Source organism: Neopsephotus bourkii, unplaced genomic scaffold (genome assembly GCF_033783945.1).
Source record: "Neopsephotus bourkii isolate Nb327-2 ecotype Australia unplaced genomic scaffold, CSIRO-AGI_Nbou_v1 NB_1767, whole genome shotgun sequence".
NCBI classification, from domain to species: domain Eukaryota; kingdom Metazoa; phylum Chordata; class Aves; order Psittaciformes; family Psittacidae; genus Neopsephotus; species Neopsephotus bourkii.
In genome coordinates this window covers 12420427-12436805 of record NW_026902241.1, presented here as the reverse complement: position 1 = coordinate 12436805, position 16379 = coordinate 12420427, and the positions used below count along the sequence as shown (strand labels likewise).

The 16379-nt window shown below is 37.0% G+C and overlaps 1 protein-coding gene across 5 annotated transcripts in view; it reads left to right on the top strand.

Moving 5' to 3' along the window:
• Positions 1–16379, top strand: part of SIPA1L2 (signal induced proliferation associated 1 like 2) — a 146796-nt gene that overhangs the window by 122885 nt on the left and 7532 nt on the right. For 3 of the 5 annotated variants that reach the window (XM_061378816.1, XM_061378817.1, XM_061378815.1), the window contains exons 17-19: positions 1350–1503; positions 4268–4487; positions 11482–11613. In XM_061378816.1, coding sequence (XP_061234800.1) covers positions 1350–1503; positions 4268–4487; positions 11482–11613 — 506 coding nt within the window. Of the gene's footprint in view, positions 1–403; positions 612–1349; positions 1504–4267; positions 4488–11481; positions 11614–16379 lie in introns of those variants that run through there. The other 2 variants (XM_061378819.1, XM_061378820.1) reach the window with 2 other exon arrangements.

Genomic DNA, 16379 nt, shown 5'->3' with positions numbered 1-16379 from the left:
TTAAATTCCTAATTTTCAAAAACAGATGATGTTACTAACTTCGTGCCTTGGTTATTTGTTTCTTTGTGTTGTACTGGTGATTTTATTTTTACACACACATACCCCCACCCCCCCCCCCGAAGTGTTTTAATTGCTTGAAATGTTCTTTTGTAGTATTTTCACCTAAAAGGTAGAATCATTGATTCCCACAAGTTTTTGCATTTAGAACTTGATAGACTCATGTTTTGAATGGAATCTTTAAAAATTAATCGTGGTATTTAAACTGAAGCCACAGCAACTTAGTGTCTTCAAGAGCTGGTACAATTTAAGAAAAATTAATTTAATATGGCAACAGTTCCTATATCAGAAAGTATTTTCAGATTTTTCCATGGTGTACAGCATTGCTTCACCTCTTTCTTTCTAGGAAAGCTTTCTATACATCACAGAGAAGAAATATCTCTCTGAGGATAATTATGTTGAAATAAATTAACATCTCTAATTAGCAATGATGATGAAAATCAGGTCAATTGCTGAATGTTGTGCCACTATAGGATATAATTCACTGAGAATTACACTTTACTGTAGCAGAGCTTGTTTCCTCTCTGCTGAAGACAGAGTCACTGATTATGCTGCACTTGGCAGTAAGTAACGACTTCGAATGTATGTTCTGTGTGATTGGGGATCTCTAGTTCTTTCGATTGCATTTCCAGAGTAAACCTGTTAAAATTCTCTCTCTCTCACTGGAAGGAAGCTGAAAGATAATAATTCATTTAGTCTTTTGTTGACTTAAATAGTTTTTTTTTTTTTTTATATGCTGGTAGTTAAAGAAGACAGCTGTTTTATTTTTCTAAAGAGCTTTATGAAATTGCTGACTCACTTGGCAAATGGCAGAGTCAATTACCAATGCACTTATACACTTTAAACGTTGCCATTAATGACCATAGTAATTTTGCCAGATTGTGATGCTGGATACATTATCACACTATAAAATATCGATTTTCTTGTTTGATAAGGAAGTAAAAGTTAAAACATTTTGTGGTGAACTATTGGAAGTGTTGATATGAATACAACTTTAACAATAGAGAAGTATGGTGTGTAAAACAGAAAGAGGAAAAGTAGGAAAAGCAAGCATTCTGCTTTTTTAAATTGTTCTTTAGAATTCCTAAAATAGATGTTTCAGTGGTTTAAGAATTTTATTTTGGACCCACATTTTCATAAATAGAAAATGGTAGAAAAAATGGTCTAAATAAAAGTGTGCTGTGTCAGGAGATAATTCTAACAATTTTTACTTTGTGACAGAAAATGAATGCAGTATTTCAAGTCCAAGAGCACTCTTGCTTCTCTTGCTAAAACATCAATTGTCTCAACAGAGTGTATGATGATATTGATGCTGTGTCTGCATCCAGTCCACTCCAAACTTCTGTGAGGAATGCTATTGTTGAAAGCCAGCAAGTCTTGTCAAAAGAAGATTTTCTGAAGTTGATGCTGCCGGACAGCCTTCCTATGGAGGAGGGGCGAAGAAAGGTTAGCTACTTTCTTCAACTCCATGTATCTCAGATGAAGTTAACTTAGAAATGAATTTCTGGTATTCCCCAAATTGGTATAGAGAAGGCAGTATCATTTTGTATAAGCAAAGTATATTCCATGGTTTTGTTACAAATTCTGACTGTAAGTCCTAAAATATGATTTCCCACAATATGGAAATGATTTTTAGTTTGATGATTAAGTCTGAAATATGGTATTTGTTTAAATACATATTTGCTTAGCTTGAGCACAAGCAAATGCAGGTTGAGCAACTTCATTATAATTTGAAAGGTTAAAAGTAACATTTTCAGGATTGAGTGCCTAAATTTATGCACCTAATATGATATTAAGGCACATGAATAAAAGTAGCCTGCTTTCCCCTGCCCTGTACCAACAATTCTGTTTGAAGTCTGAAACATGATTTTATGTGGGTACCAGTGGCAACTGCTCAAAAAGCATAATTGCAAGTGCTAGTGGAGAGTATACATCTAATCTTTATAGTATGAAGACAATCAGTAATATTTAAAAATGAATAGAGAACTTAAATACACTACTCCCCAAAGTATTAAATGGTTCTGAATTCTGTGCTTAATGTGGAATAAAGCACAAAGCAATTAAATTACCTGAGATAATTGTCACACTTTGCTATTAACTCTATGCTCTCCTAACCCACCGTGTTTATACAATGTGCTAAATAGCATAATCATCATGTCTGAACAAAAGTAACACATGGGAATCCTCTTAAGCGCAGAGTTGAATTTAAAATTCAGATCATATATATATTTTTAACATGCAGAATGTTAAGTATACATGTGTTTGAATTTTCATGAATAATATCCTAAAGGTTTTAATAATTTGATTGATAATTAGATTTTTGTGATGATTTCAAGAGCTGTCAATGGTTCTGCCTTCGTAAATAAGAAATAACAAGGTCTGAGGAAGTGTACCATCCTGCGTTAAATTACTGTCCCCTTCCCCTTGCAAGACACCCAAACAAAAGCTCACTAAGTGAGAATGGGCTATGGGCCCTGATTTGCAGGGGTTCCCCAGCCATAGGACTCGGTAGTATAGTCTTTGATTATGCCTTCAGTTGCCTTTAACAGAAAAGTCAGAAAGGAGTTTTCTAAATATGCAAGATTCTATAGAACCAAATCACGTTTTTTTTTTCTTTGGTTCTGTTTTACTTTCTATGTAGCTGAGGGAATAATGAGCCCTCTAAAAAAAAAATGTTTAATTTTTATTGCACTCTGAAGGGAAACTCTGTAAATCTCCAGCAGTTAACATTCAACATGTTTGGATGGCTAGTGAACAATCTTATGGATAGGAGATGCAATATAATGCTGAGGAGACTTAAGTAAGAGCCACAAATTGCATTAAGATCCTTGCTGGGACTATCCAGGAAAGAGGACTGGAGACCCTTTAATTCAGAGGGTAGAGTGTTTTATCCCTCTGCCCAATGTAGTCCCTAATTAAACCTAGGGTCTTTTGGTAATTTTTAATCACTGCTTGTAGAAGTATGTCATAAATACATTAATTTAAGGATGCTGTGTGTGTCCTTTATCCAGTCATTTAGGGATGCTGCTTATGCCTGTTCTCTTGCTCATTTTACATATGTGTTAAAATGAAGTTTTAGATTATGTTTATTCCCATGGCCCTTATCTGTTTCAGGCAAATTTCTAGAACTGATACAGTATTTTGATGCATTCCTAGATTGGAATCTGAATATCTCCGATTATTTTCTCTGGGATGTAGTTAAACATGCTAACAATTGAGCATGTCCTGTATTACTCTCAAAATAGATGATTTCCTGAACTACCACTATGAAATGTATTAAATTATTTTGTAAAGACTGTGTCTTGTGACATGATTGAGCATTTCTGTGTATTCGGTGTAGAAGTATTCAAGCAAGTTGTCAGAAATACAACAATGTAGATCTGTTTACTTCTATGCTATATTCACTGTTTTAACAAGCTACTGCTCTTAAGTATATATTCTGTGTAAGGATTGTGCAACTCAGAAAGGAAACAAGACAGGACATTAAATTGTTATATGCAGGACAAACCAGTTGAAATAATTAGGCAATAACTGACCTATGTAGATGTGAAGAATAACTGGATTTGCAGTACTGAAGAATGACATATGACGTGGAATGGCCCAGTTTTAGAGTACAGCAACATTTTTTTTCCTGTAGGTATTTGATTGTAGTTTCAGTAACTTTTTTAAATGCATAAACAGTTTTCACTTAATTCTGTTATCCTGTCTTCTAAATCTATTTCATGATATCTGGAGAGATGTAGTATCTCAAATCACTTTTGTCATCCAGTGAATTATATGGCAGGATATATCAGTTTAGAATGTTTAACATTAAAGCGTAGTCATTTCAAATAAAAATCAAACAGTTCTATGTATATACTTGAACAAATGTTGAGTTGGTAACCTTATATATATTTCTGGAAAGCATTGCTGTCATAAGACCATGGAGGTTTCATTTAACAATTCAGAATTAATAAAACGACACAGTATCAGATTCATTCATGGTGATATGTTCCAAAATATCAAGAGGAAATATGAATATCCAATTCAATGACTCTTTTGAGGCCCTAGTAGATCTGGTAAGGTGGAATAAATCTCTGATCTTCTGTATTAGCTCAAGAATTCCACAGTGCCTGCCTAGAACACTCCTAAGAGCTGATGATGGGATGTGATCACTTGAGTTATTTAACCAGTAATATGTGTTCTTATGTCTTTGTATTTTGATGTTTAGTTTTCATTCTATGGAAACCTTTCTCCACGAAGGACACTGTATCGTACCTTATCTGATGAGAGTATATGTAGCAACCGAAGAGGATCTTCATATGCTAGCTCTCGAAGTTCAATGCTAGACCAGGCCTTGCCAAATGATATCTTATTCAGCACTACTCCACCATATCACAGCACGTTGCCTCCCAGAATGGGCCTGACACCTGGAATGGGAAATCTGAGAAGTAAGTGGATGCTGCTGTCATTGCTGAGTTTGGCATATTTGTAATAAACAAATCACCAAATATTAAGAACTTATGAAATGTCAAGCCATCATTCTAGTTAGCCTGGTGAAAGAGCATTTGGTCAGTGGTACGTGCTTATGCTTGCCATAGTGATCAACACAGATTTATCATGTTTGGAAACAGCATTCACTTTACTGCACAAAATACTTTCATGAGACCGGTGACAGGCAGCAAACATTTGCCTGAAGATACTTCTTGTTATCATTTTATTTTCCAGTGGTGACCTAATTGAGACCAGCTGGCCTGTTTTGTTTATGTTTATGTACATTCAAATAACAGCTTAACAGGACAACTTCTATTTAGATGATCCTTTTGATAGCATCTTAAAGGGAAATGTGCAATAGTTTATGTTGTTGCCTCCAGTTTCAAAACTGAATTTGCTGATACTTTTTGTTTTTGACATTAGTAAACCTTTGCAAATAACACTTCATTATTAATGTCAGAAAAGGAAGTAGTCTGGGGTGCGAAGTTAAAGCTATTTTATGAAGGTGTCTCTTTACTTATGAGGTCTCCATAAGTGAGATATTTATTATATGCTTACCTTGCAATAATTCCAGTATGAAGTGATAAACTCTAAAGTTTGTTGTTATAAAAAACTAAAATAAATAAATAAATAAAAATATACATGCTTGTATACCACAGTTCAAGTCTACACCTGGATACCTATATTTAGGCTACATAACAGTATTTTTACTTAATAAGAGTAAATTGTTTTTATGAAAATGCTGTATCTCTTTACTTTTCAATTATTTTAGAGTGACCTATAGAGGATACCCAATCTTGGGGGGAGGGAATGGGACAGTTAAAAAGACATTTTTCCTTACCTACTTTAATATTGCATCACAGCTGACTGCAGTGCAGAAGAACAGTAGAACAATTTGAAGGAATAGTAATTATGAAGTCCAGACTTAGGAAGCTGTGGGTGCATTTCTTAAACTGTTAAGGACTTCTGTTAAACAGGGGAAGTTTAGATTGGATATAAGGAGAAAATTCTTTCCTGTTAGGGTGGTGAGGCACTGGAATGGGTTGCCCAGGGAGGCTGTGAATGCTCCATCCCTGGCAGTGTTCAAAACCAGGTTGGATGAGGCCTTGGGTGAGATGGTTTAGTGCAAGGTGTCCCTACCCATGGCAGGGGGGGTTGGAACTTGATGATCTTAAGGTCCTTTCCAACCCTAACTATTCTATGATTCTATGTCCAGAGAGAATGAAGACAAATTACATAGTAATAAAAAGGGCTCCATCATTCATTGTGTCGTTCAGGAAGCAGCAGTCACTTGCTAACTTTCAGAAGTAAGCCTTATATACAGAACACTTTTCTAGTTATAGTGGCCTCAGCTATGACGCCAAGTAGTGTTCATTAATGACTGGTTAATTTTAAACTGGTATCGCAAACAAGTGCTGAATTTGTGCTTCCGATGGGAATGCATGCTTGGTGTACCTTTTGCTATTCTAAAAATGTTCTATCAGAATGAAACTCTTTACTAAAAATTGAATATGTAAAGTTCCTTTGCTTTTACTGATAGATAATGAAGACCCCTTTTGTTTCATTTGAGAGTAATTCGGTAGATTTTGTAGTCTGTGAGGGAGTTATATATAATCAGGCATCCTGACTGTATTTTTTTTCTTTTACTATGTTAGGCCCGTGTCTTTAGAGCCATTCTTGTAAAGGTAAATATGCAGTGGCATCAAAAGTTAAGCATGCTTTTGTTCTAGAGATTGACCCAAGACAATTAATGGTGTATATTCAAGTTGTATACTGCTTCTCCAGCAGTGAAATTTTAGTGGTTTGTGTGTTAGTTCTGTCTTAGACACCTTATTTTCCATTCTTGCTGCTTCTTACATACAGAAAGTTATTTATACACGTAGCTGGGAAAAACATGAAACTAGTATCCTGTCAGTCAAAATGGAGCTGATATGGTGATGATATTTTCATACACAACCTCTATTTTCTGCCTTGGTTTTGTATTATAAAAGTGCCTTTCAATGCCAGTGATACAGGATCTTTGGTGATGGCTTTTAATTGATTAGCTGTAATTACACTCTGAAAATAAACACATCGTGACTTGCCCACCTTTATTTTCAAAATAAGGTCAGTATCTCCATATTAGAAACTAACTTTGGCTCTTGTTAGGAAGGTTTTTATAATCAGTGCATAGGTATTTACATTCTATAGCAGTGGTGACATGAGAGGGTTTTTTTATATCTATAATTTTAGCTTGAGGTTGCAGTCAGATATCAGGATTCTTAACTGTCATAGTAATGACTTTAGTAAAATGCATATGTTTGTGATCTTAAAACATTTTAATTTTACTGACGTTTAATGTGTACAGAAGTCAGTGGAAATAGCATGGTTTGGGCTGGAATTAATTTTAGAAAGATACATACATTCTTGCATGTTATTACCCAGCATGGGGTACATGAAATATTGTGGCAGCACCAAGTCTCGTGAGACCCCTCAAGCGAGGAAAAGAGTGTGATTAATAGGTAAGCAAGGCAGCATCAAAGCCAAAGCATAATAGGGAACCTTGAATGATTTCAATTTACTGAGAAATCAGAGTTATCAGACAAAACAGCTATGTGAATATGGAAACTTCAGCTATGTGTGATGTTGACTGTAGGAAGAAGATGAGAAAATTAAGCTGTAAGATTTTTTATTTTATCACTGAGGGAAGTGAAGTGAGAAAAGTTTCTTTCAGTAAAGTCTGAAATGCAGGCTCTGACAGTCGAGTGCTCTTGATTGCACACAGTGCACAAATGTAGGAAGATTTATTTCATTATATCTTATTTTTAACTTAAACCAGAAAGGCGGACTTGTGTAGCTGAGAACTGTGGAATTTTACCTTGGGGACATTAACAATTTCCTAACTGAGACAGTGCTGTTCATGCTGAGTGATTCTAGCATGCCATACACAGTTGCAGGTACAAATCTATCCCCATCTTGCAAATTCATGGCAGCTGAACTAGCAGGAAAAGAATGAAAGCAATGAGAACCACTGATACAGAACTAGTGTACTAACACAAGTCAGAAGCCCAGGAAGACACAGGGAGGTAGTTTGACGTTGCAGGCACTGTGGTCCACTCCTATTATGAAGCACAAAACGAAAAGGGAAAGAAAAATTGCCCTAAGTGATACACTGGTGTGTTGGACTGTGCTGTGAGGAAAGGAGCAAGGTGCAGGATTCTTGCAGTGAGGAAGGTCATGAGGAAGGTCATAAGGAAGGGACTATTTTGCAATGATGTAAGTTCTGAAAGTTCTCTGATTTTACATGCCGTAGGGAGAAGGTTGCCAGGAGTGCAGCTATATACGTGTAACTGTTATTAGAAGAAAGTCCATCTTAAAACTGGCTTACAACCACAGTTAGCTTCAATCCAAAACTAACCTCATTGATAAAAAGCAATATTGATGGAAGAGCATCACTGTGCATCAATGATATGCAAAGTGAACAATTTGGAAGGCAGTTTTTCAGTAAGCAAACACAGGCTGTTGATTCAGTAATACAACGCAACCAAAGAAGTATATATGTTGCTTTTTACAGACTCTCACACAGTGAATACCAGAACATGAGAATGTCTTCAATAACAAAAGGGGGGAAAAGTAGTTATTGGGATCACATCTTCACTGTTCTAACATATGTCCATAAAAAATCCTACTAACAGGCTGGCATCTTTGAAGGGGGACTTTGGGCAACCCTAGGTAATACTGAAAAAGGGAAAGGTTTGGCAGGCAGCTGTTGTTGGAGAGGACTATAGAGATACAACTGCTGATTGCAGGAAAGAACAGGAAGCAGACACTGGGATTTATGTCTGCATATAATTTAATACATTCATTCTGCTGCAGCATCTTTTAAGATAATCTACTTGTTAAATGATATGTCTAGTTTTAGCATAGTAAGTGAGGAGTACTTAGCAGGTATTTTTTCATGATGTACAGCCTCTGCATAAAAGTTAACAGTTTCAGTTGAAGCAGGATACTTGTCTTGGAAGTAGAAAAGGTTAAGTCAGGTGAATCTTCTTTCAGTATAACTAGTTATTATTTGACTACAGAGCTATATGGGACCAATGATAGTCAATTTCAGGAGCTCTGCTGGAAACTGAGCTGACCGCATAATTTTGGTGAAAATAAGGACTCTTCAAAATGCTTTATACCTTATGTACCAATAATAAGAATAAAGAAAATTCCTAAGTGTAGCAAGTGACATAACTGACAGGACCAGAAACCACGAGATCAGTCATTTTGTACCAAAAGGAGTACAGCAAATAAAATACTCTTTAAAACTGAAAGATAATACTGAAATTATTTTCTCAAAGGAAATAAGGGATAATTTTTTGATGCTTCAAGATCAATCTTGTGGGCTATGAAGATAGTAGCTTATGAGATTAGGCATATCCTCTTGGACACACAGAGGTGGGCTTGCTGAGGCATAACTTGCCACCTTTGCACAAACGAAAAAGGAAGACAACAGGCAGCCTGCAGCTGCTGATGTGGCAGACATACAGAGAAAAGTGGAGGCAGCAGTGAGGCCAGGGGAACAGAGAAGAAATGCAAATACAGGAGGCTAGAAATAATTCACCCAGAGCATTCCTGGAATACAAACGTTTCTCTGAAATTCAAAGGTACAAAGAGGCCTATATCATTAGAGAGCCTTTTTTTTTCTTTTTCCTTTTTTTTTTTCCTTTTTTTCCCCCCTTTTTTCTTTTTCCTTCCCTTCTCACCCCCACTGCACAAGGACACATAATGTAATAATGAAAATGAATTATTCTGCAGTGGCATACTCATGCATGTTCAGTTATTCTGCTTATAATTTCAGCCATCAGCAGGAGCACTTGCATTTTCAGAGCTATCAGTATTCAAACCTCTGCTCTGGCAGGCTTTCTGCAGTTGAGTTGCTCTGTCAAGCCTTATGCAGGAGCAAATAGGATCCACCCTAAGGCTCTCAGAAAGACAATGCGTAATGAAGGATGACTACTGGTGAATATATCACTCCTACACTTTAATTTGGAACGCCAGCAGAATCTCACTGGGAACAGGCATCTTCCTGACAGGTTTCACAATCAGCTTCTGTAGGCTGATCATATAAAAGCAGGGGCTGTCCCTTAGGGCCTCCCTGCTGGTCTAGAACCAAAAGCTGGCTTGCCAGCCTTTCAAATAAGGCATTCTGTCTATTTTCCACAACAGGGATGTGTAAAACATTTGTACTTGCATAAACAAGGTTCTTATAATTCCCAGGTCATATACAAAAGTTCAGACTGTTCTGATCTTGAGCTTGCAGTGTGCTTGCACCCCAAGGTAACCTTAGCTCAGATTTTATACATGTTTATAAGGAACTGAAAGTAAAATCAGTACAGATGTATGGCTAGAATATATTTGTATATTACCTTTCCATCTCATATAACATCCACTTTTGCATACAAGAGTGGGTATTAAAAAGACATTTCTACATAGGTTTTTCAGGCCACTTCCAATAGTAGTATAACAATACTGCATCTTTCATATCAATTGTAGAAGAAGATGAATACCACAGTAGATAGGATTTCTACCTCTTCTGCACTGTTGCTGCTTTGTTGGACTCCTAATTTTTGACACAGGATTTCAAACCTCCTTTAATGTTCCTGATTTTGCTTCTTAAAAATAAAAAACAAGCTTTCTGCAAAGTATGTAGTATGCTCTGGTTGTTGCTTCATGCAGCAAAACACATGTAACAGGCTACTGCTTTTGTATTTTTAAGTCAGAAATCTTTTATTCAAATGGACTTTGGTGTTCTTTTTTATTGGTATCAAGACAATGACAAGATGCCATTATTGTCAACTATATTTTCTGATTGTTTAAATGCATTTTTTCCTTTTTTTGTTTCTTTTTTTTTTGGGGGGGGGAAGTATTCCTTACTAGAGTTGAATCACTGGAATAACTAGATGGAAATTTCATTCTGAAGTATTTGAGGAAAAATTACTATTTCAACCTTTAATAGAAGTAGCTATGTCTGAAGCAAAATTTCCTTTTTTTCTTTGCTATACTATGTAATAACAGTACAGTATTGTATCACTAGCATTATGGATATGAAATGTGATTATAAATAACGGATTTGGTTTATGTTCAGTTTTAAGAACCTCGGTGTGCTCATTCAGCAGTGTTCATTTTAATGTGTTCGCACTGATCAGAATGAAGATTGTTATGGATAAATGCAGAAAATGTAAAACTGTTTAAGATGTGAAAATTAGCATCTCCTCTACTAACATGCATGTTCATGGTACCTTTCTGCATAATTGAAAACTGTTTGAACTAGCTTTATGGTGTATACATTTCAGTTAATGTACACTTTATCTACAGCATGTAACGTATTGCAGCTCATTCTGGAGCTTAGAGATTGGCACACAAGTCTTACATCCTCAAATATATAGCTACAAATATTAAACTAACAGGGTAATATTTTCAATGTGAAAGTGAGCTTTGGATATAGTCTAGAACTTACAAATGCATTAAAAGAAAAGCAGGTGATGTTTTTAAATTGCTTCTGGAACTGAGCTATTTAAGTTTCAGGATAAAACTCTGCATGTAAACATCTTGTATGTTGTTTCATAGCCTTCTTAAAAATGTGACTGTTTCTAGCAACTATTCTGATCAGTGCTCAGGTTTAATATGGTATGCTTTAACAATGGATGCTGCCTGCTCGCACAGCATTCACATGAAGATGTGAAGGACACATCATGTGCAAACTGGCACAAAAAAAAAACCTTTAGAAACCCTTCCCGTCTTACTCTGATGAAGTTTAAATATTGTTCTGCCCATACTGAGTATTGAACAGGAAAAGGCAGAAACAAGAAATCAGATAAGCGCTCTTTGCTTATAAGGTTTTTTTTTTACAGTTTATTAAAATAGCTTCAAAATTAATTGTACATCATTGTTATAGGAAGACTAATTATTGTGTTTATTGTTTAGATGAATTCTGGTTCTCAGATGGGTCCTTATCTGATAAAGCCAAATTCAATGATCCTGGCCTGATGCCCCTGCCAGACACTGCCACAGGGCTAGACTGGTCTCACCTGGTAGATGCTGCACGAGCGTTTGAAGGTAACAGGAAAATTTAAATAAAGATTAATGTTCAGTACACTTTTTGTTTTTCATGTATAGCCACGTCTTGAATTACAAAAATTCAGTCTTTACATCTGTAGCCTTTGAGTTCTTTTGGCAGTATTGCTACTCACTGTGGAATAGTCACTGAAAATTTGGGTATTCATGATACTTCTAGTATCTGTCTTAATACAGTTCATCCATTTATGGGCCTAAATTCCTTCTGTAATCAATTGGATAAATCAGGTGAAAGAGATTCAAGGCATTTAATTTAGATGTTTAAAATGAAACTGGAAATAACACTTCCCCGAGTTTATTGTGTTGTGCTTGTTAACTTTTGTTTGTAGTCCAGATGATGTTGCAGTCCCTCTTAGTTTTCATTATAAGCCATTGAAAAACAGCAAAAATGTACACCATATTTTCCAGTAGCAGAACTTAGGGTGCAAAGTATAGACACAGGTTATTCAATTCTTAAATTGTAAGAACAAGTTACCTAAGAAAAAATCTTATTTGCTTCTCTGACAGCTAAGCCTGCACATAATGTATAAACACAGAAAGGTGGATGTTGGTTTGAGTGTATATATGGATATATACAGTCAAATGTTTGCATTTTGCTGTTTTTGAGGGGTGTGGCAGTTAGGTCACTGTGCTGTCCTAGAATTTCTGGCTGTTGTAGCTGCCAGGAAGTACTGTGACGCCGAGTATCTGACAACCATGCATTTCTATATTTGATTGCTCAGGGAATATCCTGCTATTTGCTGTTGACATCTTAACTGAAAGTAAATTTGGATCAGTAAATGACTAACTTTGTACTTGAAGAATATTTTTCAACGTTAATAAAAATTGAGGTCAACTTACTGAAGAGTCATTCTATACCAGTTATGTTCCTGTATTTTTAGACTTCTTTGAAAACTTCAATAGATTTCCATTATTTTATGACTTACTGTTGTAATGAAAATAATTTCACTTTGGTAAGTGTTATGTGCATGTAATTACCATTTGAATTTGAGAGAGGTAGAAAAACATAAGTACCCACAGTACCCTGTCCTACAGAGGATGAGTATTCACTTGTTGCATTTTAACTGGAAAGATCTTAGATATATCTGTAGATGATGCTGAAGAACTGATGGTGTGAGACCAAGACAGAAACTTTTTATTGTTTGTTAGAATTGTAGAATGGTTAGGGTTGGAAAGGACCTTAAGATCATCAAGTTCCAACCTCCCTGCCATGGGCAGAGACACCTCACACTAAACCATGTCACCCAAGGCTCTGTCCAACCTGGCCTTGAACACTGCCAGGGGTGGAGCATTCACAACTTCTTTGGGCTGCCTGGTCCAGTGTCTCACCACCCGCACAGTAAAGAACTTCTTCCTTATATATAACCTGAACCTCCCCTGTTTAAGTTTTAACCTGTTACTGTCCTATTGCTACACTCCCTGATGAAGAGTCCCTCTCCTGCATCCCTATAGGCCCCCTGCAGATACTGGAAGGCTGCTATGAGGTCTCCACGCAGCCTTCTCTTCTGGCTGAACAGCCCCAACTTTCTCAGCCTGTCTTCACACAGGAGGTGCTCCAGTCCCCTGATCATCCTCGTGGCCCTCCTCTGGACTTGTTCCAACAGTTCCATGTCCTTTTTATGTTGAGGACACCAGAACTGCACACAAAACTCCAAGTGAGGTCTCCCAAGAGCAGAGTAGAGGGGCAGGATCACCTCCTTTGACCTGCTGGTCACTGGCCAGTGGCTTAGCAACTTCATTCACCGGCTCCTTCAGGACCCGTGGATGGATTTCATCAGGACCCATGGGCTTGTGTACGTTCAGGTTCTTAAGATGGTCTCGAACCAGTTCCTCTCCTGCAGTGGGCCCAAGGTCTCCATTCTCACAGTCCCTGCGTCTGCCTTACAAGACTTGGGTGGTGCGGTCAGAGCCTTTGCCAGTGAAGACTGAGGCAAAGAAGTCATTCAGAACCTCAGCCTTCTCCAAATCCTGTGTAGCTAGTTCACCTGAGAGCTTCTGGAGAGGGCCCACGTTGTCCCTAGTATCTCTTTTATTCGCTATGTACCGATAGAATCCCTTCTTGTTATCTTTCACATCCCTAGCCAAGCTTAACTCTAACTGGGCCTTAGCTTTCCTAACCTGGTCCCTAACTTCCCGGGCAACATCCCTGTACTCTTCCCAGGCCGCCTGTCCTTGCTTCCACCTTTTATAAGCTTTTTTTTTTCCCTTCTAAGTTTCCTCAGCAGCTCCTTATCCATCCATGGAGGTCTCCTGGCCCTCCTGCTGCGCTTCCTTCTAGTAGGGACGCAACACTCCTGAGCTTGTAGCAGGTGTTCGTTGAATATCAGCCAACATTGTTCATTGTTTTGGGTTTTGTTTTGTGGGTTTTTTTTAAAGTATTGTAAGAATTTGAGTAGTAAATAATAATCTATTTTTTTTTATGAAGGAATTTAATCCTTTTCTGTTTAGGACTCTGCAGTAGAGACATCTGTATATGTTAGAGGATTTATAAAATGTTTTGACTAAATTCACAGTACTGCAATTTGATTTTTTTACAAGAAATTGAATTTTTAAGCTGTTGTTCAACTTTCTCTATCTTACATCTTGCAGTTTGAATGTCATTTAAAAAGAATAACTGATAGGCATGTCAAAAAAATCACTGAGAGTGAATATGCTGGATATGAACTAGCAGATGCAGCTTCCCTATGTATTTTAATGTTGTTGACTGAGGGGTTGCTTCAGCTTACTATTTAAAAATAGCTTGGAATTGTTGTTCTGCATTATATCAGCGTGAAAAGAGGGTGGATGGTTCTAAAGTTCGCCCACTTCTGAATGTAATACTGCTCTGATCTTTCTATTGAACTGGGTGAAAATGTGATAACATTTATATAGGGCAATCTCAAAAAAAAATCCCAAATAAACACCCTTCACCCCCCTGGACCTTCAATAAAAAAGAACACAAACCAGATAGGACTTTTTAATACTAATTGAAGAAGTTAGTGTTGGAGTTGTGCTCTATTTTGGCTTTGCCGACCTGGTATTTCAAAGTTGTATTCTGTTCTAGAACCTGGATGCAAGATTTTGTACAAGGTCTTTTCTTAATACTGATTAATTAGAATTACCAGTCTGATTCCAGCGTCAGGGAATTTCTCCTGTGATCTCTCTGGATTGTGTGTTCACAACTTAGATATTTTGATCAGTTCAACATCCATAACACGGGCCTCACAATCCTTCATCTGTCTGTCTTAAAATATTTTAGGTGCTTATAATATTGATATTAATTGGATTAAGAATTAAACATACTAGCAAGATTTTTGCTACCATTATCTGTACTCAGAGCTTAGTCATGGGTGCAACAAGAACACTGGTCTCATTTTTTAGCTACCTTGCCCTTCCCCCAAATAAACAGTTGACGGTTATTTATTAATCAGTATTAGCTTTTATCTGAACTGAAGCCTTGGTCCTGTGTAGAACAGTAGGTTTTAAACTGTAATCTACGAAGGTGAAGTAAGCCAGTACTTTTTATTTTTTAATTGAAAGTATGATGGGAAGTTATGAATGCTCCATCCCTGGTGGTGTTCAGGGCCAGGTTGGACAGAGCCTTGGGCGACATGTTTTAGTGTGAAGTGTCCCAGCCCATGGCAGGGGGGTTGGAACTCGATCTTAAGGTCCTTTCCAACCCTAAGTATTCTATGATTCTGTGATAATGCTTTTCACTTTGTGAGCATGTCATTTTCACTGCCTTTGCTTGGCAAGAACTTTTGTGGGAAGCTGAATATTTACTTCAAAGTTCTCCTGAAAATCCTCTGTTATTCTTAAGGCAGGTCTTCATAGTGATGAGCTGTGCAGGTGTTAACTCCACAGGCTCCAGAAGCTGTGTCAATATGGAGTTTTGCTTGAGCCGTGTTCGTTGAGGGTCAGTGTCCATAAGCTGGAACACAGTACAATGTTACTTTAAGTCTTCGCACTGCTTCCTTCACAGGGCATAGTGTTTGATATTTATCCAGAGGTCATCTTTGTCATGCATTTAGTCAGTAGCAAGGGGTGGCCTTCCATTTCTTTCGTGAATGGACTGGGTATTTCCAGTTCCCTTCTCTTTTTTTGGTGGGAGAAGCAGAGAGGCAGTAACCAAGGAGCAGGTGACATGCTGGAAGTACACTGTCGTAATATTTTTGTATCCATCCCTGAAGCAAACGCTAAAGATTTGATAGAGGTGGCTATGACTGTACAGCAAAAGAGGCAGGGGTTTAGGGAGGGCAGGTGTCATGAAAAATGAGAAGTTGAAGCAAAAAAAAAAAAAAGCAAGCATGTTGAACTGAGTAAAGATAAAGATGAGGATTTACAGAATAAATTGGAATGCCAAAATAGAAAAAGCAGAATTAAAAAAATCTCAGAGAGGAATATGGAAGAGAATGCATTTTTTTTTTTTTTTAATTATCTTTTTGTATTATCCTTCCAATAGATCTCCAGGTTAGGGAAGAAGGACTGGCTTTCAACATGTGAATTATGTTGCTGGTGGCTAATTTTGGATCTTTTTGATGTTTTGGGGAATAAAAGGAGAAGCAACAGATACCATCCATATCTGTTACTGTCATTACGGAAGAGAACTGAACCAAACATCAGTATGAATTGTTATTATAAATAGAACTTTTTACCATTTGTGCTACCTTAAACTGGATTTATTGTGCTTTAAAATAGCTGTTTAGTGTTTGGTAAATAATCCTGTGGGCATTAACAGCCTATGAAAGTCCCTCTGATGTCTCTGATTT